Source organism: Propithecus coquereli, unplaced genomic scaffold (genome assembly GCF_000956105.1).
Source record: "Propithecus coquereli isolate 6110/MARCELLA unplaced genomic scaffold, Pcoq_1.0 Scaffold70, whole genome shotgun sequence".
Lineage (NCBI taxonomy): Eukaryota > Metazoa > Chordata > Mammalia > Primates > Indriidae > Propithecus > Propithecus coquereli.
Genome location: NW_012153063.1, coordinates 1,882,273 through 1,906,902, shown reverse-complemented (window position 1 = coordinate 1,906,902; position 24,630 = coordinate 1,882,273). Strand labels below are relative to the sequence as shown.

General features: G+C 41.8%; 1 protein-coding gene across 1 annotated transcript in view; it reads left to right on the top strand.

Annotated features, from left to right (window-relative positions):
- Positions 1-24,630, top strand: part of KLF7 (Kruppel-like factor 7 (ubiquitous)) — an 88,098-nt gene that overhangs the window by 19,828 nt on the left and 43,640 nt on the right. The window contains exon 2 of the mRNA XM_012661248.1: positions 22,209-22,839. Within this exon, the coding sequence (XP_012516702.1) occupies positions 22,209-22,839 (631 nt within the window). The remainder of the gene's footprint in view (positions 1-22,208; positions 22,840-24,630) is intronic.

The window sequence follows — 24,630 nt, the reverse complement described above, 5'->3', positions numbered from 1 at the left end:
CCATGCATTATTTTTTCTTTTCTTTCTTTTTTTTTTCTTTCTGTTTTTTCCTTCCAATATTACCAATCACTTTCTCTCTTGGGCAGGAGTGAGTGAAGGGAGAAAAAGGATGTCCGAAGGCCTTAATTCCAGGATATCCTGGAAGATACTTACTTGTGGGAGTGGAGGCCACTTAGGGAAAGATAGGACAAGGGAAAGGCTTCCCCTAAGGAGAATAAAGACCAAGAGATGAGGGAACATTCCAGAGGAGGCGAAGAGAAGGGTCCAGTGAAGCAAGGGAAGGGACTGGGTTGCACAAAGGAAGACAGGAAGCAGCAGGTCTGACTCAGGGGCAGGGGTCAAGGGCATATTGCCCCAGGCCTCAGAACACTGGCTGGAAGGTGGCTGGGAGGAGTCAGAGAAGGGAAGTGATCAGGGCATGTTTAGTTGTAGTGTGTCTTGAATTCCCCTAACCCAGCCTGCAAGTGAAAATGGAGGGGATTTGAGGAATATAGCCTCAATGGAAGGGTGGTGGAGAGATGAGAACAGAAGAATTTCTAGAACACCCTGGCTGCAGAGATTGTCTTGTCCTTTAGGTGTGTACCTGTCCACTTGCCTGTTCTTGGTCACTTTACGTTAGAACAGCTCTTAGTCCCACAAGTCACTGGCCCTTGCTAGATGAGAGTCCGCCGTCCGTCAACAAGGGATGAAGACATTAGATGATCACGTTCATTCATAATAAACCCTTGGGATTCTTGGAAAGGAAGTAGAGAATTCTTAATTTTGTAGCTGTGATTTATTTCTCTTGTGTGATTTTTTGTTCTCTTTCTTTACTTCATTCACTTAATTTCTCCTTCCCTTCCTCCCTCTCTTCCTTTCTTGAGGGCTTTCCACGTGCCAAGCATAGTGCTAGGTGCCGAGGATGTAATAGTGAACCCGACATTGCCTGCTCTCGTGACGCCTGGAGTCTAGAGGTGGACCCAGAAGATAGACAAATCAATATAGATGTGTGAATTGTGATCAGAATATAAGGAAAGGGATAGGACGCCAGGAGAGAATGTTCTTTAGTAACTTTCACAGTCCCATCTGACATTGTCAAGGAATTTTCCTGTTCATCTTCCCCAAAATGTTCTTCTCAAAACTTTTTCCTGGAAGTTTACAGTTACTACTTAAAAGGAATCTAAAATGGAACACACAGTTGAGAACACTTACAACTTTTAAACACCTGTATTTCATTTATTACTAGTTTCCTTTCAGGTTTTATAACTTCCCTTCTATGTATCTAGCTGGAGTTCTCGTTTGCCTAAGCAAAAAAAGTTGCCTAGTTCATATTCTAGGTAGATTGTTAGTGTTGAAGACATGTATTATTTTTTAAAGGGTTTGTTTTTTTTTTTTTTAACCTCCACTTCTTTCTGTTGAGTAGTAGATTTCTGTTACTTCTTCCATTGGGAAAAAAATGAGAGAAGTAAAGAATAGGAAAAGTTAATGGGTCTCTCCATGTCACATGTTAAATCATGTCAGGCAGGAGATTTTGACTGAGCCTGCCGTGTAAGGCCTCAGTGATATGGTACTGCCTAGTATTCCCTAGCAAAGTCTGTGTGTGTAGAAGCAAGAGGCAGGTTATGGCCATCAGTGGTGGTGATTGTTTTTTAAATGTAGATTTGATGAGTGGTCCATTTCTTAAATTCTGCCCAGGACTGATTGGTGAGTTGTCATTGTTCCCTGTTGACAGACGTGAATAATATCAATAGATGCATCCGGCTGCATTTGTCTGATTCTGGCTTGGTGTGTGGCTAAAGGAGAACAAACACAAAAAAACCTTTCTGGGAAGAGCCATGGGTCTTTAACAGCAAATGGATTGAATTGATGTAAGTCTGATTTGCAACAGGGAATGCTTAACCTTTTATCTAGAATCAAATGCCAGAATTGGAGAGGCTGCAGCCAACCTCGACTTCACAAAGATAAGATGCTTACTTGATCTGCATGATCGGAGGGAAGATTTGAGGATTAAGATGTGTCTGCAAACTTATTTTGTTTGCCTTTATTGTCAGCAGATTTACAGCCCTGCAGTGACAGATAGTGGCACTGCTTGGGGATGGGGAAGGGTAACGGAGAGACCAGTGTGTGTCCTCAAAGGCAGGGAAAGACTCGACAAACCCCTGGTCACTGGATGTCATGAGAGTTGTTGGTGATACAGACTTGGTGAGAGAGGCCTGGGTCATGTGACCTACGGGAAGCAAACAGTGACCCAGCTGGGCAGGGGTCCTAGACAAATCAAAAGGAAACCAAGGATAGGGCTGGTGGCTTCATTTTCTTGCAGGTATAACAATAGTTCTGTATTTTATTCTGGTGAAAAAAATTGAAAATGGCTTATTTTGGTACTTGTTGGTGACTCAGGAACACAAGAGTGCAAAATTAATGACAATGGGATGCTTTAAAATTTGTGACTGCAGATGAAGGAGTGTCACATTGTTTGATGCACTTAAAACTTTTGCCTTAGGTTAGCCCCTGGCATGACTTTTCTCTTGCTGGCACTTTGGAAGTCTACACGAAGCTCTCTGCCATCCAGCCTTTGCTCAGTCGAGCTATACTTTCCCCTCTGTGACAGCTCCTAGACCCCATCAGCACTGGGTGCATCTGTTGCGCTTCCAGAGCAGTTGCCTCCCTAGAGTTAAGACTTTAATGAAGCATCCTTTCCCCTGGAGCCAACCCTGCCCTTCCCCCGTCTTCTGTCTCCACCAAGGCGGAGAGTGAAGCTCTCTCTTACGATATTGCAGAGTTAATAATGCCGCTCTATTGATTTTGTGAGCCGCTCAGTCACGGGGGACCGCGTGGGGGGGTTGGGCCCACATCTCACAATGTGCTTCCTCCAACTCTCTTCCAGCCCTGGAGCTTTTGTTTTGAATCTGGAAGCTTCAGACCAGGGCTGGATTTCCGAAGGTCAAATGTGGCTGCACATTTTGTCCTTAACGAGTGAGCCTGGCCCTGGAGCCCTCGCTGAACTTGCCAGCGTTGAACCTGTGCAGTAGCAGCAGGGCAGAAGCTGCGCCCTAACCGGGTCCGTTTGCCTGACACACCACCCTGAGAGCGCCTCGAGGAGCCGCTCCGGGTTATTGGCCAGGAGAGTGTGGTCATAAATGCATGTCTACAGGAATGGGTGAGGTTTCCTTTTTGCTTAGAAAGCCAGAAAAACATCAACAGAGAGAGGCTACAAAGGAGAAAAACATACGCAGGCCCTGAACCTTCCGTCCCTCAGCCAACGAGATGTTGGAGGGTTTATTAATGAGGGAATTTCAACCCCCAACCCCCCCCTTTTTTTTTTTGGTGCAGGAGAGATTTTTTTTATATCTTCTTATTTCTTGCTTTTGTTCTTCTTCTCTTCCATGTTTTCTTGTCCTCTTCCTTCTCCTTGTACTTTAAACCTTATGTGCACAGATCAACTGATCTCTGAGGAACTGACGTTCTTTTATTTAATGATGAGAATTTCTTAACTCATTGTTTTCAGGCAACTCAAGACTGAATGTAATTCTGTGCTTGATTCAGTAGCATTTTCTTATTTTTAGCTAAGATTTTTTTGGGTAATATTTATTTCCACCTTTTTGTTTATTGTTGTCATTTTGTGGTTTGTCATGTGTGTGCTCTAAACTGGGAGCATTCATCTGAAAAAGAAAATGCTTCAAATGATTGAGGTTTTTTTTGACATTTAGGTTCAAGCATATTATTTGGCAACTTTAATATGACTACTAGGCCTTTTTAGGTGTGTTTTGAGCTCTTTGATCTTTTCTTGAGTTATCATTGAGGATCTAGAGAAGCGGCCACCCACTGCCTAGTAGTAAGTATATTAGTAAAGGCAAACCCAGAGCAAACCAGCAATGCAATTATCAGCCAAAAATATTTGACATTTTCTAGGCCCTGGGGATGCAGTTCTTGCTGCTGCATAGCATGTACGCTATGCATCAGAACCCCCGACTGCTCATCCTTTTTGAAAGACACAGTGGGGCTTTCATGCCTCTACCCCCTTGCTCATATCATGTGCTCTTTTTAGAATGTTCCCTTTCTCCACTTGGCAAAAGCTCACTCGTTTGTCAGGGTCTAGCTCAAATGTGACTTCTTCACACGGCCTTCACTGACCTCGCCAGGAAGAGGGAAGTGGTTCCTTCTCTCTTGCCGTGGTGATTTTTTCTCCCTGATTATATTAGTGGCATATGGCATGTTAGCTTCCATTCTGTGTATTCCTATCCCTCTGTCTTTACTGTACCACGAGCACCTCGTAGGCAGGTATTGAGCCCTAGGGTCATCTCTAGCATGGTGTCTAATATAAAGTGAAAGCTCAGTAAATAATTGTTGAATTATTTTTTAAAAGAAGTACAAGAAAACAGTCCCTGCCCCTGAAAGGCCAGCAGAGTTCAAACAGGTGTAACTTGTTTACCCTAGTGGCACGTTCTTTCTCCTCAGTCATTATACTACTGGGCAAATGGACCAATCTTCCAGTCATCTCAGAGAAGAACATGCAATGAAAAGTAATAGTGGCCCCTAATCATTAAGCTTTTTTAAAAAATTCATTGAAGAAGCATCGATTGGGCAGCTACTGATTATGGCAAACATGGTGCTTATCCCAAAAGAAATTGAAAACTTGGTGCTAGAACCCAAAGCTCTTGTGGATTTGTCATAGCTCTTGCCTCCTCCTGCTTGACATTTCATGGTGCCATCTCCGTGTGTCTCTTACTCCTGTGACAAGATTCTTCTTGAGAGCAGGGATTCGAGCTCATTACTGCCAGGCAGGAGCAGCTGAGCAGAGGGGTAGTGACGGTGATGCTCCTCTTACTTCCTCCAGCTGGGGCTCTGCTCAAATAAGGGCTTTCTTGGGAAACTTGGTGGGAAGTGAGGCTTAAGGTTCCCCAGCTGGTATCCAGCCTAAGAGACAGTTATGTCGTACCGTAATTGGGGCCCATGGGGAGGAAAGAACTGCCCAAATGTGCCTGTTTTTTTCTTTCGCCTCTCCTTTCATTAGGAACAGAAGTCTCAAATTGGCAGCTGTGGGCCCTTTCCTTGTCTTACACACTCTAACTTTTTAATCTTACACACTCTAACTTTTTAATACTATTTACCAACATTTAAAAAATTTGGGAGATTTCATATAAACTCTCTGGATTTTTGGCTTCTTTTTAAAACATTTGCCAACACTGGACCTCCATTTTCCATGTGCTGTCAATGAGCTGGAACTATGTAGCAACCTCCCGTTTTAGAAGGCGCGTGCTGTCCAGTTTACCACAGTCCCCACCCCTCTCTACTGTCACATTCCTTGACTGTTTCACTGATATATGTTATGCTCTTGGCCTCTGTACGTATTTGAGTTTGAATCCTAACTTAGATTTCTCAGAAGGGGTGTTACCTTCTAGAGGAAAGCACCTTCAGAAATAACACCTATCTACACCAACACCTCAAGGACAATCGTGTGGCCTTGTCTCATGGGCCCTCATCTAGGAGGCTGAGCAGAAACTGCAGTCCAGAGTTTGAAATTGAGACATGGCACTCGTATAAGCAGAGGGATCAGAGTAGTAGATTCCATCTTCCTCATACCTGCTTTCCTTAGACAAGCAAGATTCGGTCATGAGAAATTTATTATATTCACAGCCAGAGGATTTTTATAACATTGGAAAGAATTTTATATATCTAGTCCACTTTACCAAGGACCAAAAAGGAGATGACTTGAGGAAGAGCACATACCTAATTACATAGAAGGAGCTGGTGGAAGTCCTGCTTTTTGTGTATGTTCTCTCCATGACCCCACATTGCCTTTGATTTTACGTACTTATAAAAAGGTCCCAAAGTTGAGGATTTTAATATTTAAGATTGATTAGGCACCCCTTCCCAAGGAGATGCTAAATTAACTAATTTTTAACAAAGATGGCTTTCCACCGCCATACATTTCTGAATCACAATAATCTTCTTCACCCACTGGCCACCCTTCTTTTTAGTCTGTTATTACCAGATGATTATAGACAAAACCACTTTAAAATTAATGTTTAGGTTCCATGGAGGGAGCAGGGCCAAGTGTGAATTTTCCCCTTGAGCTGATCTGCCTCCCAAAGCTTGATGGATCCTCTTGGTTAGAGGTGTGTTACTGATGAAAGAGCTGTTGGCATCCAGGATTTTCATACAGGAATGAGGTGCTTGCTGGACATCTGTTTTTCATTGCTCCTATTTTTCCTTCTCTTCTTGCTGCTTCTATTTCTTACATGTCTTTTTCTAGCTGCGTTTTCTATTTGAATCTTGAACAAAAGGAAGGGTGATTGATAGTACTGGTGTTGAAAATGAGCCAAGAACCACTATTCCAAAAAGCACTGTGAAGCAAAAAGTGTTGACTCTTGTTTAGTCAAATTTGTATTTTTATATTTATTAAAATTAGGAAATGTTTTGTAAATGTTGGCTAGCACATTCAAATCCCTCCTTTAAAAAAATTTATAAATTTGAGTTTCTGTGTATTTGGCGTTCATCAAATAAACAAAATAAGAGCATCAGTAAACTGTATTTATTAATATATAATAAGTTTTCTCAGTTCAAATCTTTAAAAAATGATTCTAGTTCTATTTCTGTTCATCCCAGTGGTTACACTTGATGTTGACAAGTTGAAATGGCTGAAATCCCATTTACTTTTAACAATCCAAACAAAGTAGGCAATGATCAGAGAAAACTCAGGAATCTTATAAAAAAAAAGGTATTATCAAAACCAAGACCACTTGCCCCAGTGTCACCAGGAGAGATTACATAGAGAAATGTAGTTGAAAAGCTTATGAAAGGAAGTTTGGGATCTGGTGTTGTTTTCAACTTAGGAAGATCCTGAATCTTTATCAGGAATTCTTTTTTTTTTATTTATTTAAATGTCCTTTCTTTTTTTATTTCAGAATATTACAGGGGTAAAAATGTTTTGGTTACATATATTGCCTATGCACTGCCCAAGTCGGAGCTATAAGAATTCTTATTCTTCCAAAGTTGCTGAGAGATGATGGTTTGTTGAAGTTTTAGAATGTTTTGAGATCCTTGGTGGAAGGTTCAGGGTTGGACCAAAAAGCCTAATTGTTAGTAGCCAAGACACTTTTGGTTCTTACTGGTAGTATGGCCATAAAACAATCGAAAACTCAATTTTCTTTACTAAGTTAGATTCCCCATGAATAGGATGGGGATTTTAATTCTTGCTGCCTATATGGTCTCACAGGGGCTCTCTGAGGTTATGAGGTTACATGATAAATACTGATAAGCATTTTCAGATGCTTTTCACAAAAGAATTCTCTGTGAAAGAAAAAAAAGTGTACATTATTTCATATGGAATGGATTGGAAAAGTCCCATTTTTACCTGGGTGTTACGGTTATGACTTTGTTCCTGTTTCTGTCAGCCTGTTTTCTAGAGAAAATGGAAGGTTTCTATAGATCTCTGATTCAGTAAATCGTGGGTTGAAAGCTCAGAGTGTGCTTTTAAGAAGAGTGCAGAAAAAGCACCCCCTACCTTAGCAGAAGTGATCCTTTTCATACACATGGTCATAAGCAAATTCTGATCGTGCGGTGGCCATTTTTATTTTCTTTTTCCAAAAAAGTACATGCAAGGGAGAACTCCAGTTGTTGAAGATCAAGCCAAATATGACCAAATTTTGTGGCAATCACAGGCATAGATACAAACATCAAAATATCTACTTAATTAAAGCAGTGGCTCTGCTGGGGCCCACATTCCAGGATACTCAGCAGAGAAAACATGTTTTCTTTATAGGGGAGTTTTATTAGCAGCGATGTTCCGGTATGTGATTCAGGTTAATTAATGATGTAGTCACACTGATGTCTTGCCATAAGTTTTATTCCAGTAAGTAGGGCACTAGGCAATCGCCATCGACATATCTTGTCATGCCAAAAAAGAATCCTTAATTTGAACCATTAAAATACATTTCCATGGGATCTGTCAGCAAGGTAGTTTAAAGATTGTTAATGTGGATACTGCCTTAGACTAAGAATCAATTCACCATAAACTAGACATAGCAGCTGCAATGGTTTCAATGAATATATGCTGTTCTTAAATATTTTCTTGGATGAGATGATAGAGACCTCAAAGACCTAGACCACCCACAAGCTCTGGTAGAGTTGACCTTCATTGTATGAGGAGATTTGTAGCAAGAACCACCTTTTCCCCGTGAGAGTTTTTATTAATTTTACATCACCGTGGTGTTTTAAAACTTAATTTGTGTTGTGCATATGTAGCAACCTTCCTTGGAGGTTGAAACAACAAAGCAACTGGATTGGAAATTAGATTTTCCCCCTTATGCTGCTAATGTAGTTCTTGTTCCACTGGGATTTCCCCTTTGCATGGGCTGATGATTTCTTTGAAACTGTATGGAAATTGGTTCAGACAGGAACAAAGGGGAGAGGGGATGGCAGTGATGATTCAAATTAGTGTCTCTTCTTCAATGAGAGTCTGGTACGCCTGAAAGTGCATGTCATCTGATAGCAGTCAAGCCGCCTAAGGTTAAGTGAGGTGCCAAGCTACTGGAATCCAAACTTCAGGGTCTCAGCACTTGGTTCTTCCCTGTCAAGTTGGATTCAATTATTAATTTGAAATCCACAACATTGTAATGTGGTTCAGAAATGAGCTAAGCACGATTTTACTTTTCTTTACTTGATGGGAGATCATTTCTTCCTCTCTCTCTCATCTTGTGAAAGATTCCTATTGCCTAACATAATGAATAAGAAAGGGAACAGCTTTGTGACTCTGGGGACAATGACAGGTTTAGAGAAAGGGATCCAAAATACATTAAAGAGAATCTGCATTTCATCGACGGTGGCACGCATGCATGTGTGCACGCACACACACGCACGCACACGCTCATAGGAACCCTGTGCAGCTTATATTCAATATTTTCACCCTCAGCTCTTGCCTAGTTCAAACACCATACCCTCTTAATTGGATTTTGGCTCACTTCCAGGTTGAGTGTTTGAGGGTTCTGTGTCTGTGAAATAATGATCCTGAAATAAATAGCACCTCTCAGTAGAGATATCTTTTTATGTAAAATTCTTAAAGGGAATGAGGGGAAGGAAATGCTTCTGTGTTTAGGAATTTATGGGAAAGACACGAGAGTGGGCCAAAACAGGAATTTCTTAGGACCTCACCTGTGTAAGTGTCCTGCAAGGCTATTTAGGGTGACAGAAAGCATCCTTGATGCTCTGAGTTCTTGATGACTGCTAGATCTAAAGGACCTTTCCATGTAGGAATGTTTTATTTAAGGACTGACGGAGGTGGGACTTTTGATGTTTGGAAACAAACTGATGTGACCCTCAAGTGTTTCGGAGACCAAGTGGCCACTTGCCTTGCTTAGGGAGATCCCTGGTAGGTGACAGAAATGGAAATAAATGACATAAAGTGGGTTGAGCCTCAATCTTTATTCCCTCAGGACACCAGTTAATAAACACCGACCGTGGAGGCAAGGAGAGGGGTGGGTTTATTCATCTTTAGTGACACGCAGAGCGCATGATGCAATAGGGACTGCTGAGAAGAAATTCCCTCCTGTATCTGTTTGAACTGGGCAAGTGCGAGCACAAGGCTCACCTCTTTGTCTTGAGAAGAGGCTCCGTGTTACTCTGTGTAATGCGTGTGAATCAGCGAGCACCTTCTCAGCACTGAAACTTTTTTTTCCCCACACTAAATAGATTTATTTTATTTAGGCAAAGCTTTTTCTACAAAAAGATTTCAAATTTATGACATTCATTTAAAGAGTCAGATGCAAACATGACCCTATTAATAAACCATTTAAAATATATGTTTTTGATTTCTAAACATTCATAGGTCTCTCTAAAATTAATATAATGCATAATTTAAGAATTCTTCACTAAACTTTCTCCATGGCCCTATACTCAGAGCCAAGAGAAATGTGTTTTATTCTTTTTTTTTTTTAATTTATTTCAGAATATTACAGAGGTACAAACGATTTGGTTATATACATTGCTTTTGTACCATGCCCATCCCCCAGATAGTATGCACTAAAATCAGCACAGAGACTTAAACTGAGGAAAAATGATGACGGAGTCTTTTGACCTAATAAGGTGGGCATTTTAGGATAGATTTCCTGGCTCCTCACATTTCCCTGGAATTCCAGGATTGATTATTGGCTTCATTGATTTATTTATTCACTCAACTAATATGTCTTGGATGCCTTTTCCAGCCACTGTACTGGGCGCTGGGGGTTCATTGGTACCTGAAATGAAGTCCCTATTCTCCTGGAACTTCCATTCTAAGAGGAAAAGACAAATAATAAACATGCAAATAAATAATTTTGATCGTTCCAGGACTTGGTAGGTACTTTTTAAAAAGCCAGTAAAACAAGGCAGTATGATGGAGAATGAATGGGATGTTTGGGCTGGTTTCTCTAGGCAGGTCAAAGAAGGACTCTCTGAGTAGGTGACAATGGAGCTGAGACAGAACAGATCCAAAGGAAGCAGGGATGCTGTGACCAGGAGCTTCTGTGTCCTGGGATGCAGACGCAGGCACCAGGGCTCTGAGAGAGGTGTGAGCGGGGTGTGTTTGTGTGAGGAGTATAGTGGCCGAAGGGGAGAAGGGGACAAGTGGAGACAGGTACAGCCACATCACATGGGGTCTTGTTTTCCCTGGTAAGGAATTGGGGGTGATGGAGGCCAACGAAGGATTAGCAGCAAGAAGTCTGAGCCGGAAGGGGTCTTTGTGAGTGCGCTTCCTCCATTTCGCAGAGAAGGGAGTGAACTCTCTGCTCTGGTTCAGTAGTTTACTGGGAGGGGCAGGGCCGGTGTGGGAGAGGAAGGCACTGAACCCACTTCCCAGGCCCAAGTTCTTCTCACCAACAAAGAATGAGAGTTGAAGATAGCATTTTGTCTGCTTGACTTTACTGCTTCTCTTCCTGGTGGATTCTGGAGGCCAGGGAAGCAAAGAGGAAGTGGCTGAGGGGGTGGCAATTCTGCAGGACAAGGAAATGGCTTTTACTCCCCATGCGGTGCCTACTCGCAGGGCTGCCCCAGAAACATAAATTTGCCTCTCAGTTTAGAAATCTGCATGTGTCCCAGACAGCAAGCATTTAATTTTTTTCAAATGAAAAACATTGAAGATACAAGTAAATAACACCTAGAGTTAAATCTTAAAATACCGATGTGTTCTACCAGTAGTGTTGATAATAAATGCATGCGCATTGTTTCTGATGTTCTTTTGGTGAAGAAGGAAGAATTTTTAACTTTCATCACACTCTTGGATTCCTGTCTACCCAGATTGTGACCACTGTTGGCTTTTCAACTGGATTGTTTGAGAGTTGCTTCATTCGTTCATTCATTCATTCATTCACTTGACACATACTTGAGGCAGGCTAGAAGTCAGGCATAGGTCCTAGTGTCTTTGAGGAGCCCACATTCTAATGAAGTTTACGTTTTGGATGCTAGTGAGGCTGGTATCCATGGGGAAGCACAAAATTAGTTTCAGAGCATCCTGTAAATTTGGATTATTGAGTGTCTTCGGCCTTATATAATAATAGAGGCCATGAGGTCCAAGGAACGTCTTCTTCCTGGTTCTCCAAACCCTTTTCTTTTGCCACCCAATCACGGGCAGAACTATGTGTCAGTTCCTCTGAACCTGTGCTGAATGAGCCACTCTCACTGCCTGGTCTTCACCCTTCTGTGCTACTTCACAGCATCGTTGAATTCAGACGAGTAGCTCCTTGGAAATTCAGCCCATTCTCCCAGGAATCCAGTGAGGTTAAAGTTACTCAGCTAGTTAGTCCGGGCTGATCTTGACTCAAAGTCCCCTGCTTACTTAAACTTTTATATTCAACAGGTTTACTTTACTTTGATAATTATTTAGTATTATTGATTCTCCATGTCCATGCCCTGGATACATTTCTTTATTGTCTGCATGGATGTGTAATGGAAATCACACTGGTTATGTAATCGCTACCACATACTTAGCATGTGTGCCCGGTCCTGTTCTAAGATCAATTGATTGAACTCTCACAGCACTCCTGAGTGCTTGGTGCTACTATTACCCCATTATACAGATGAGGAAACTGGGGCACAGAAGGGTTAAGTAGCTTTCCCCAGGGTGATTGAGCTAGTAAGTAGTGTAACCTGATTTGGGACCCAGGCAGTCTGGCTCCAGTGACAGCACTCTTGGTCCCCCGTTCTTCTGCCTCTCAGGGTACACAGGGCCAGTCTCTCTCCTTCACTTGGTGTACCTATGCGGCCACCCCAAACGCTGTGGGGAGTCAAGTCCAAGTTTCTCAGGTTAAGTAAAAGTACAACCATCCACGTCAGGAAGCGCAGTTTCGGGCTTGGTTTCATTATGGTTTTGGCTGCCATTTTACGAGATCTAAGGAGTAGAACAAACATTCTTCTTAGCGCCCCCACATTGTCTGTAACATTCCACAGTGGAAGTTCCTAAAAGCTCTCAGTTCTGAAAGCATTCTCTGCGATGGCCAGCCACTAAATTGCATCTGCCACTGGGGGCCCCAGTGGGCTTCGAACCTATTTTTCTTGGGAAATTCAAGCTGGGAGTGGGAGAGTGAGAGAGAGAACATTGTACACGTGTACAACTGTGGTTTGGAGTATGAGAAGTAATTGTATATGGGTATACATTTTTATGGGGGGTAGGGGAAGGGTATATTTAATTAACCCAAAGAAGAAGGATAGAACAATGTTCCAGGAGAGAGTCAATGAAATGAGTTTGCTTTAAAAAGGAAAAAAAAAAAAAATCCCAGTAGCCTGAGTCAGCCTGTGCAAGCGATTTGGGAGAGGAAGGGGAGGTGATGTAATTGGTTCGGCATGTTCCCAGCTTGGCCGCTGTGTGTAAAGGGGCCCAGGGAGTTCGAGGAGGGTGTGTGAGTGTGTGCAAAGTTAACAGGAGCAGGCGGGGGAAGGGGGTGTGCAAGAGCCGACTGTAAAACAGGATTAATAACCCCTTGTCAGACCTTCCCCTGTTACTGTGTTTTTCAGTAATTTTGGTTTGAATGAGAGCTCTCTAGCCAATTAATGTTTATTTGTTTCCTTTGGCAAAGACCCGTTGGGGGGAGGAATGAGATTGGTAAATTTCAAATTTTTGTTTTGTTCTTGCATTTTGGAAGAAGAGGCGAGTGATGTGAGTTTGGGTTTTGAATGGTGGCTCCCCCCCTCCCCCTCTAAAGAGGCAGGAGGCAGGCCATGGCCAGCTGGTGCCTCGAACCTGACACAGGTGCAGAGCTGTGGGGGGTGGGGAGCCAAGAATAATTACAGGTTTCTGAAGCATCAGGCCCTGCCTGACACAAGCGCTCGTCAAGAAAACTGCTCTTTATGGAAAATTAATGGTGAAGCTGAAAAATCGTCAGGGCCATTGTTGCTCTTGGGAAGCCATCGTTCCTCAGAAAAGAGGCTACCCGCCCCGCACCCTCCTGAGTCCTTGGGCTTCCTAGAGGAACTGGGTAGAGTCCTCTCCTTCCCAGGCAGGAGATAGTTGCCTGCCCTTGTCATGGGCCCTGATGTGTTTTTAATTCAACAGTATCTATTCTGCATTTTTTCATTCTTAAATCTCACTTTCAGTCCACATCTGCCCCTTTGCCCTCACCAGTAGTTTATGTAGGATTATTTTTCATTGATTCTTAAGGCACAAATTTCATTTTTCCATGGAAGTGTAATGATCAAAACAAAGACATCTAATAAAGTTTGCTTTCAAGCTACAAGGCCACGAATGGGATTTCCACCAGACCTAAATAGTGGCTTGGTGGGGAAATAAGGAGTTAGCAGATTGAGCCTCTTCTGTCATCCAGCTATGCCTAGGCAGGGGTGTCTGTGGACCACTCAGAAGTGGGAATTTAGTGATAATCCAGTGGCCAAGTAATAGTGACTGTTCTTAGCTGCAATTATGCCTAGAGGCCAGGCCAATAGACTTCTAGTTGTTATGTTCCAAAAAGTAACATCTGGAAAAACAACATTGAACCAAGTTAGGAAGGTCTGTCTTGTCCCTAGTGGACACTGCTAATTTTGCAGATCACAGACATAACAACAAAAATGCATTTCCAAGTTGTTAGAGGTGCAGGGAACCCCAGTGCCTTCCTTCAAGGAACATAAGACCTGGGCCACACCTCCCAGCTCCTCCCAGATTACCGGACTTTAAAGCTTGCTTTGACATTTAATTTGGATTTGAGTTGTTTGGGGAATTTCTTTTATGCGCTGTAACTAAGGAATCCTTGGAAGATGAAAGGGTATTTGAGGCTACTTTGCATCATGTGCCTGGGGAAAGTAATTTCAAAGACATCACCCTCTCCCCAGGCCTTTAATCTTGTCTCCTTCCTCTCCTGCCCGGAAGCCCCCACCTTCCCAAGGAAAAATATACAAACAAATATTTTCTTTGTTATGCGGAAAATAGTTTGGAGAAGAGAAACACTGAAGAGATTTTGATAGAAATTTCCCAACTTTTATGTTTGTTTAGAATTAAATTAATTTTCACAGCATTGTCTCTCAGAATTTACAGATTACTGGAGGGAAATGTTTAATTTGGTTTCAGCCCTAGCAACCAGTTGACATGAGAAACAGTCGAAAGGAATGCAATGTTATGTTGGTTGTAGTACCGTGGCGGTTACTTGGTGGAGTTCACCAATTCCGACAGTAATGTGTAATACTGTTGTACCTCTGGGGTGTGCTGTTGATGTAGGCGCTTTTTTTTAAAGCCTAATAGCTAAAAAATGCAGTAAGAGATTTTCACTGATACTGTTTACTTGATACTCACATTTTCTAGACAAAATTCATTCTCTCTTAACCTTAGCACCCTAATATTTTCTGATAATGAAAGTCATGAAAAAGTGAATATTTGCATAAAAACTTCTTAGGAATCTCTTTCTAGGTCTTTCCAGGTTGATTCTTGTCACTGGTTCACGCATCTTTTCTGCCATGAGTTAGGTTCAATTTTATCATCCTATTCCTCAAACCTGCTTTAAAATGTTGAAACCCAGGAAGGTGTGCAACAAGTGCTTGGCATATGAGGTTCTCCTGTGGGCACCCTGAGTTTATTAATTATGTTGTTTCTTTCCCTTCCTCCAACCCCTGAGAAAAAGGGTACCAGATCTCTCTGGCCATGCTTCCTACATCTTTTCCTGTCTTTCAACGCTGACTTGATTTTAAAAGACTAGAAATGTGTCAGAATCATTACATCACATCATTCTTTGAAGGGGGAAAATCACAAAGTTCCCATCAATATCAATCTTTGTAATGCTACATTTTTTCAGGTTGGTTTCAGGAGTCAGAGGAATCAGTCTTTTTTTGCTAAAACATGTGAAGAGTAAGTAGATCTAATAAGTTAGAAAGGAATGAGTATTTTAGAAGATGGCTTGAAGAAAAGAAGCCCACATTTCCCTCCTATATTAGTAGCTTGTTTTGTGTCACTCTGAATTTCCATTCTTGGATGTATATGAAGAGTTCAAAGCACAAAAAAGTAATTGAGCTTTGGGACCCTCCCAGGAGAAAGGCAAGGGGTTCATTTCCCTCTTGCTGTACTTCAGACTCTTTGGGGACTGTCGCACCGTGGTTAATAGCACATGACAAAGCCACACATAATAAATGACAGAAAGGGGCTCCCATGGGCAGCCAAACACAGTTCACCTGTGTGTACAATTACCTGGGTGAACATTCTTTCTGGGAACCAAAGTTTACCCCTTCCTGTCCAGAAGCATCATCGTCATCATTGTCATCATCATCATCAGGTCCAGGTCTGATCTCAGAGGAAGCATGACTTTGCAAGTTTCCACAAAGCAGAAAGCTGCATGTTCCCATATTTTTGCATCTATGTTCTTTCCCCAATTTATTTTATCTCTTCGTACTTTTAACTTGTGGCCTTTTTAGGGGAGATAGGTGCAATGATTGATTATGGGTGGCTGGCTAAAGACCACAAATGACTGTTAAGTAACTAGAAACATTGGTTGCAGTAGGTGGCCTTTTTTTTCATTGACTGTATTATTCCAGAAAAAAGTCATTAACAAAATGCAATTTCTTAAATTTTTTGACTTACCAACTTGAGTATACATGGATCCAAAGACTCTCAGTAATTACTCATAATAGCATAGTTAGTTATTGAGTGTGGCAAAAATAATGGCTTTGTCTTAAGTTCAAATTAAGGACACAGAAATAAAAACTAGAACTTTTATGTTCTAAATACTTGATTTGAAAAGGGATGGCATGAAAGAGCCTGGACTAGAGTCTGCAAGTAAACATGGTTGTAGTTACAGTAGTGGCAATGGATGGGGTTGTGAGGTGATTCTAGCTCATTTTTTCAGAAAGTTCTAGCTCTTACAACTCTCCATAACTTCCCACACTTAGACATCTCTACCATCTGAGATAACAGAGGTTGAAGTTTCGCTCCAAATGATTACCCTTACTGTATGAGAACCTGTATGGTTTAAAGAATAGGTCATTGCTTTTAAAATCATAATCTCAATAAACCAGACATCCCATCAATCTGTGAACTCCTAGATTGATTTTGGAGATAGTGTTTAATTGTCCAGGGTTGAAGAGGGGTGTCTTTCAACACTTGGCAGTCAGCATATTTTCTTTACTCCGTTTTTTTTGGGACCAGGCTTCCTGAAGGGGATAGACTTTATGTTGAACTTTGAATTAAGGAATGATGAGTGGAAAGAAAGGTGAAAGATTGTTTCAAGCATACATGGACATGAGGTAAAGAGAAGAAAAATAGGTGAAGGAAACCCTTTAGGAAAGTGTAATAGAGGAAGTGGTCAAAGCAACAGGAGATGTTCGCGATCTTGACTGGCCAGTTTCATGTAATTTATGGTGATATAGGACAGGTTGAACGAAAGCCATTCGGTAACCTTGACATCATGCCTATATATGACCAAATGTCTTACATTTTTCCCGAGCTTGTGAAAGTAACTGCCTCTTGCCAGCAGCAGGGAGATTTGGGTACATTTAATATGTGCTACAAGACTTGAATTATCCTGTTTTCTTTCAACTTCTGCCTCTGGAACCTTGAGCAACAAAAATGAATAATGATGATAATGGATTATAATCCATAGACTAAAATATCTATAAATCCATACTGATATAAATAAATGATTGAATAAATAAATAGAGGGGAAGAGTCATCTCCTTATAGTAAAATGATCATAGAAGTAGTAAGTATGGCAGTAATAGGTTTAAAGTCTTTTTTTTTTTAACTGGGTCTTGGATTATTACTTTTTCTTTTTTTTTTTTTGAGACAGAGTCTGGCTCTGTTGCCCTGGCTAGAGTGAGTGCCGTGCACTCAAAGCAACCTTAAACTCAAACTCCTGGGCTCAAGCAATCCTCCTGCCTTAGCCTCCCGAGTAGCTGGGACTATAGGCATGTGCCACCATGCCCGGCTAATTTTTTCTATATATATATTTTTAGTTGTCCAGATAATTTCCTTCTATTTTTAGTAGAGACGGGGTCTTGCTCTTGCTCAGGCTGGTCTCGAACTCCTGACCTTGAGCGATTCACCCGCTTCGGCCTCCCAGAGTGCTAGGATTACAGGCGTGAGCCACCGCGCCTGGCCGGATTATTACTTTTAATGTGCATGTTTCAACAAGTAAGAAGACTATGAAAAGCATGAAGAGAGTATTAAAAAAGGTTTCAGGGTGATCATTCAAAACCAATTTCAGGCAATATTTAATAGGAAACTAGGAGAAGCCGCCATGCATTTCAAAGTTGAGATACCAGAGAGTCTTCCCAAAGCTCATTTGTGACTCATAAATATAGAGGAAAATCACTTTGTGCTTAGGAACATTTCCTTACCTTCGCTGACTGTAATGAATTTTTCAGAGGGTGGGGGTTGATCCAGTGGCTCAATTAAATTGTATTTTCAGGTCAGGCTGAGGGAAGCCTCGTATCTCCAAGGTGAGGTACCAGACAGACATAATTTATGTCATTAAACTGATATCTGCTGACTCAGATTTGGTATTTTCTGACTATCATGACATTGAAACAGAGTAAATCTCTGGTTCTGGTGGACAAACATTTGAACTCTATATCCAAATTTAAAATCTAGAGACACTCTTGGTTTGCTAATGGGTATGTCTGTCTGTCTTTCTTTCTTTTTGAAATTATTTTAGACTTAAAGAAAAGTTGCAAAAGTAGTACACAGAGTTACCTTATATACTTTGCCCAGCTTCCCCTAATATTACCTAACCAGAGTCCAAATATTAGAACCAGGAAATTATCAGTGATATAATACCATTAGCCAATCTGTACACTCCACTTGAATTACATTCTTTTTTCCACTAATACCCTTTTCCTGCTCCAGTATCCAGACCAGGATCCATTGTGTTTAGTTGTCATCTCTCCTCGGTCTCCTCCAATCTGTGACACTTCCCAGTCATCCTTTGGTCCTCAAGACCTTGACACTTTTAAAGAATAACTGGCCAGTTCTTCTGATAGAATAGGCCTCAATTTGGATATGTCTGATGTTTTCCCATGATTAGCTGGAGGTTGTCCATTTTTGGCAGAAATCTCTCAGAATAATATTGTATCCCGTCAGCATCTCATATCAGGCGTATTATCAATATGACTTGTTACTGTTGCTGCTAACTTGGATCACATGGTTAAGGTGGTGTCTGCCAGCCTTCTCCACTATAAAGTTATTATTTTTCTCTTTGTAATTAACAAATATTTTGGGGGAGATACTGTGTGACTAGGCAGATATCTCATTTCTCATCACTGATTTTGAGCATCCATTGGTGATTCTTACTTGTAATCATTATTACTTTGTTGTTTGCCTAATGGTTATTTTCTGTGTCCATCTTTCCTTCTATGTTTATAAATTGGAATTTTATTGTAAGGAGTAGCTGACTCTTCCTATCCATTTGTTTACTTATCAGTCATTTATTTATATTAGTATTGAGTGGTAGATATTTATTTTATTTTATGGAATATAATCTATGATTATCATTAGTCTTTTTTTTTTTTTTCTCAAATTGTCCAGATTTGGCCATGGTGAGCTTCTTTAAGTTGGCTCCTGAATCTTTTTGACAGACTTCCATCACTTTATGAGCACTTTTTTGCCTTTTGGTACTACAAGATATTCTAGGCTTATCTTGTATTTTCTTTGCCCCAGTGCTTCAAAGAACTATTTCTCGAAGGAGCCCTGGTTCCCCTTATTGAATAATGATAGTCAGAAACCAAGATCCCTGCTAAGCTTGCTCATTGCTAAAGGGGTATCTTTGCTTGTAGGCTCTTTCAGTGGATGGAGTGAGGAAAAACATGTGTATATACTCACACATGCACACACACATTTATTTCTACACATACCTGTGTATGTGTGTTTTATAAAATACATGAAGAAATACTGATATCTCAAGTTCCAGTTAAACATCATGGGCGTTTCTTAAATGAGTTCTTACAATCATTTGCAAATAACATTGGCGATAAATGTTTTCATTAGCTTAGAAATAATCTGATATTAAAGTCCTCCTCATTCTTAACATTTTAGTCTGCACACTCTTGATGAGAACATCTTTAAACCCCTCACCCTGGTTTTCAGTAGACTTCTACCCACCTAACCTTCATCTCTAGCGGATAAGAAGTGGATTTCTCAAGACAAAAATTATTCCATAATGATTTCATAGGTCTGTTCAACACATCCTGATGGACACTCACGCTTCTGCGATTCTCAGGTCCTGTGTCAGGATTGTGAGTTATAGCCTCTCTGAAGTGATCCAGATTTTACCACATTTTAGTGATCAGAGGTCTCTCCGTCTTTAGATCATAAGTATGACTCATGTGCTCCTGGGATTCAAACCGGGGCATACCGGGTAGGTTATTTTTTAATCCTCCCAGAAGAGTGTGCAAATGTATTTAGAATATCTCAGTTCCTCAGAACTCTGAATATGAAAAGATATGAGCCTTTTGAAATAACAATTTCTTAGACTTTCAAATCTTTGAGCTAGAAGGTATGTAGAGGAACAGGGCATACAAAAGCTAGCCAGTGGTGACTGAGTGTGAAATCGTCACTTTGTGGGAGGCAGGGAACTGCCTCAAGGACATCTCATAACCTGTGACTCAGCTGATTTTTACCTAAAACGTATATATGTCTCAAAGACCTGATTCTGCTCTTTGGGCAGAGCTCAAAACGCGTTACAGTTGTGTTCCAGAAGACATGTATTGATGGTCAGATCTCAGCATGGTCCAGGGTGGGGTGTCAGAAGATGGCTTTTGAAGAGTAGAAGAGGTAGAACAAGCAAAGTAATAATATAATGTCGATTTCATCTTTGACAGACATTATGTACCTATTGGGTGCCAGGCACTATGCTAGGTAGGGGATGGTTTAAAAAGGTAAGGGGATATATAGGGGAAGTTTCAGGAGTAGAATCTTATAATTTGAAAGTGAATTGACTGGAGCTAAGAAGGAGGGTTTCAATATTGGAGACAAGTAAATGATGATTTCTAACAATGAAATGGAAAAAGGAAGGGGAAATTTTTGAGATGTGGAGTTCAGAAAAAGGAACAAGTGAGGATAATGCATATTTCTAGAGCTGAGAAGGTGGTAGTATTGGTTTCTAATATAAATTGGTGGGACACTACTAAGTCAGAGCTATTAGTTAATCAATAAGTAAAGCAAAATAAAAATTTGCTTTCCCAATAAGCTTTCCTTGATTAATACCTATAGAGTATAGAATTCATTGTCCACTTAGCCCTTAAGAACTTACCAACACACTTTGTATTATGGTGTTTATGTGGTATCATATTGCTTTGTAAATTCATGTCATCTTTGGCTTGCAGTTATTTATTCTGCACCTACATCACATGGATCTATTGCTGTGTCTTCTCCTTCTAGTACATACAAAGCCTTGCACCTTGCTGTGAGCACAGTAGTTGAATGAACATTTATGACTTGAGTATTGAATGAAGATTGGGACCATTCATTAGTTCATACCATTGAAGATCCACAGTGAGCCCCAAAGCTGATTCATAGTTAAACCATAGCTAGTTTTCTTATTCAGTAATGCAGAGCATTACCAGAAATCTCATTAAAAACCAATCTTTTGAAATGTCACCAAAATAAAATCCTTGACAGATACAACATGACTAGGTATATCATTAAAATATATTCTTAACAAAATAAAAGCCTAGAATCAGAACATTGGTTGAAAACATAGAAGCTTTACGGAGGCAGTAAATTTGGAGCTAGTTACATTTAAAATTTGCTATTGGTGGTTCTTTGTTGAATCCAGCAGAAAGAGCAAACGGAGCTGATGGTGCAAGTGAGGAATGTAGTTTTATACAAGATTCTGGAATGGTAGGGTTTCTAAGTGAGGAGAGCTTTAGAATACAAACTTCTCAACTATCTCTTTTGCCATAACATCACTTCTACCATCTTACATAGACTTAATGAGCACCATAGATGAAGATTTGTTGAAACTAAACTTTTTGATCCTTCTCCTCTATTTCTTTACCAGGTAAAAATTTTATGTTGAAATATATCCAGTCCTATCTTTAAGTTGTCTAAGTAGCTATGTTTAAACTTACTTTTGTCATGTAGTTAGAGATGCTAAACCATTGAAACGGCATTTATGCTCCTTGCCACAAAGTACGTAGCCATTGTATTTTTAATAATTTGCTGTGAACCACAAGGGTTTTGTCTTGAGCCTCAAAGGTTTTATGGTAGGCGCTCTGTAGAGCAGTGCCCATTCCTGCTGGTGAGGAAATCCATGCCCAAGGTGGGGCTTGCTGATGCCTGATTGCTGCTGAGGTCACCTCTTAGTTTGAGTGGACATGGTTTGTTCTTCAGAGCAAGTTGGAAAAAATTGCCCTATTTGTGTGACTTGCTGGAGTCTATTTTGAAAAATGAAGGTGGACTCTGGGAAGTCTGTGTTAGCATGAAAACTTTGTCTATTTCTATTTGCTTCTTGCTCACATGGGAGCTCCTAAAAATGCTGGGAATTGGATTGAGGGGCAGAAGGTCATTATTTTATCATTTGATGTTCTTTGGGATCTTGAAGACATGAGATAGTCCTTCTGGGGCTCTAGTTCTCCTTCAGCTAGAGTAGTTGAAATCGTATGATACGACCCTTAGAATCCCTTCAGGGGTATTCAGAGAGTAAATAGCAAGGTCAGACCTTTCCAAAAGTGTTGCAGACACCAGCCGTGAAAGCATTCTCTCTGGACCTTCCCCCTCTGCCTGTCAACGTGTGGCTTCATGGTGTTCTCTGCCTCTGATGGCTGTTTCTCTCCCTCCCTCTTCCTCTCTGCAGACATGCCTTGAATTGGAACGCTACCTACAGACGGAGCCCAGGAGGATCTCAGAGACCTTTGGCGAGGACTTGGACTGCTTCCTCCATGCTTCTCCTCCCCCGTGCATTGAGGAAAGCTTCCGGCGCTTAGACCCCCTGCTGCTCCCGGTGGAAGCAACCATCTGTGAGAAGAGCTCGGCAGTGGACATTCTGCTCTCTCGGGACAAACTGCTATCTGAGACCTGCCTCAGCCTCCAGCCAACCAGCTCTTCTCTAGACAGCTACACAGCCGTCAACCAGGCCCAGCTCAACGCAGTGACCTCATTAACGCCTCCATCGTCCCCTGAGCTCAGCCGCCATCTGGTCAAAACCTCACAGACTCTATCCGCCGTGGATGGCACGGTGACGTTGAAACTGGTGGCCAAGAAGGCTGCACTCAGCTCCGTAAAGGTGGGAGGGGTTGCAACAGCAGCAGCGGCCGTGGCGGCAGCCGGGACCGTTAAGAGTGGACAGAGCGACAGTGACCAAGGAGGGCTAGGGGCTGAAGCATGCCCCGAAAACAAGAAGAGGGTTCACCGCTGTCAGTTTAACGGGTGCCGGAAGGTTTATACAAAAAGCTCCCACTTAAAGGCCCATCAGAGGACTCACACAGGTAGTGGTACAAGTCGGCCGCACGTGGTTTCTTCTCCCTTCCCTCCGGTAGCCTCGTGGTGGGAAGGGCTTCTCCTTGTCCCGAGGAGCAGCATCGGTGCTGACCAGGAGGTGATAGCGAGGCAGGGGGGCCCGGGTTGGGAAGCAGAGGGACTCAAGATGTCCCGAGCAGAGGACACGGGTTTGTCCCTTGGTGGCTGTGAGCTGCTTTCAGAGGCAGTGCCAACAGTGCCAACCCCAGTGTGGCGTCCAGCAGTTCTGAGGATGGCCGAAGGGGCTCTGGCAGTGGGACTCACAGCTGTCCTTGAGACAGACGCTTGTCACCCTACCAATACCTTGTGTTGTTTTGTGAGTGTAGCTCTGCAGTTCCGATCAACACTGGGATCTGAGGAGGTGCATTTGAAAGCACTCACAGTTAAACAAGGTAGCCAGGGTGTCCCTGTTCACTCTTTTCCCAGCATCCCTGATTTTTCATCAAAGTCACCAACAGCAGGAGGGTTTCAAAGTTCATTACATGTGATCATTCTATAATTAATTGGCATCTCCTCTTTTGCATTGTTCTCTGGCGCGTGCTTTATGGAGAGATGGCAGAATTGCTTTTTAATGAGCTTGTTACTGAGAAGTTGCTAAAGTGATTACATTGCTATGTGTGTGGTAAGGGCTGTGGGGAGGGACGGGGACTGTGTATTTGACTCGGGACTTCTGTGGTGACTCCAAGGAATCATATTGATCTTTTGAGCAATGAGATACTTTGGAAGAGTGGGGTTCACACAGAAAAGAGTAAGATCGACATTTTTCTTGGAACTGGTCTTTGTTCTCTGCTCTGAGGTTGGAGCTTAGGGGTGGTGTCTCTTCTTGGTCTACCAGGATGCTAGCAGCAGTTATTGTGACTGGTGGTTTTTAAGTGAGCCTCTAAGAGTGTGCTATCTGTGTGGTTTTTGTATACTGCTTTGTGCACTACAAGCTGGGTAGGGAAAATCCCCAAAGATGTAAGTGGCCGTATAAAAGCATTCTCAGAGAGAAGTGGGTGATAGTATATGAGCTAGGAGAAATGTCTGGTGCTCTGTTGGGGTTTGTGGACTGGGCCACCAAAGAAATGTGCAGTGGAAAGATCATTGGCTAGAGAAACAGAAAGCCTGGGTTTTAGTTCTAACTCTGCCACCAACTAGCCCTGTGACCTTGAGCCTGTCTCCTTCCCTCACTGGGCCTCATTATCCATGTCTGTCCAACAGTCTGGCTCTTAAGGTCCCTTTCGATTCTAATGTTTTGGGGTCCATGAGCTGTCTTTGTGCAGTACAAAAGCACTTTCCTGAAGTATGAATGCCTAATATGCGACTAGAAGAAATCACTGTTTTGAACCTCAAAGTTACTCCCATGGGAGGATGAGAACTGACGTTACTTCCTTGCACACACAACTTAGGCATATACTCCTCTAATTCTGAATTTATGTCCCATGAGGCTTTTGCTTAGTTCATGGGATGGTCTCCTAACATGTTTGAATCCTGTGGCTCAGAGGTGGAGTCCTACTCATGTTTCCCCATCAGAATTTGGGTTTGAGCTCTCTACTCCACACACACCAAGGCTAATGCCTCCTGCTATTGTCAGTTTTTTCCTCTCTGATATTGTATATTGTCCCGAAAGTAGTTCTTTGTTTATATTCCTTCATTTCCAAAGTCAATGAGTGAAGTAATGGCAAGACATTGCAGTGCCCCTTGGCTTCAGTGTGTGACTTATCTCCTGCCCCAGCCGCCCCCAGGAAGCCAGAGAAAGCAGGATGGGACAAGAATGTTGA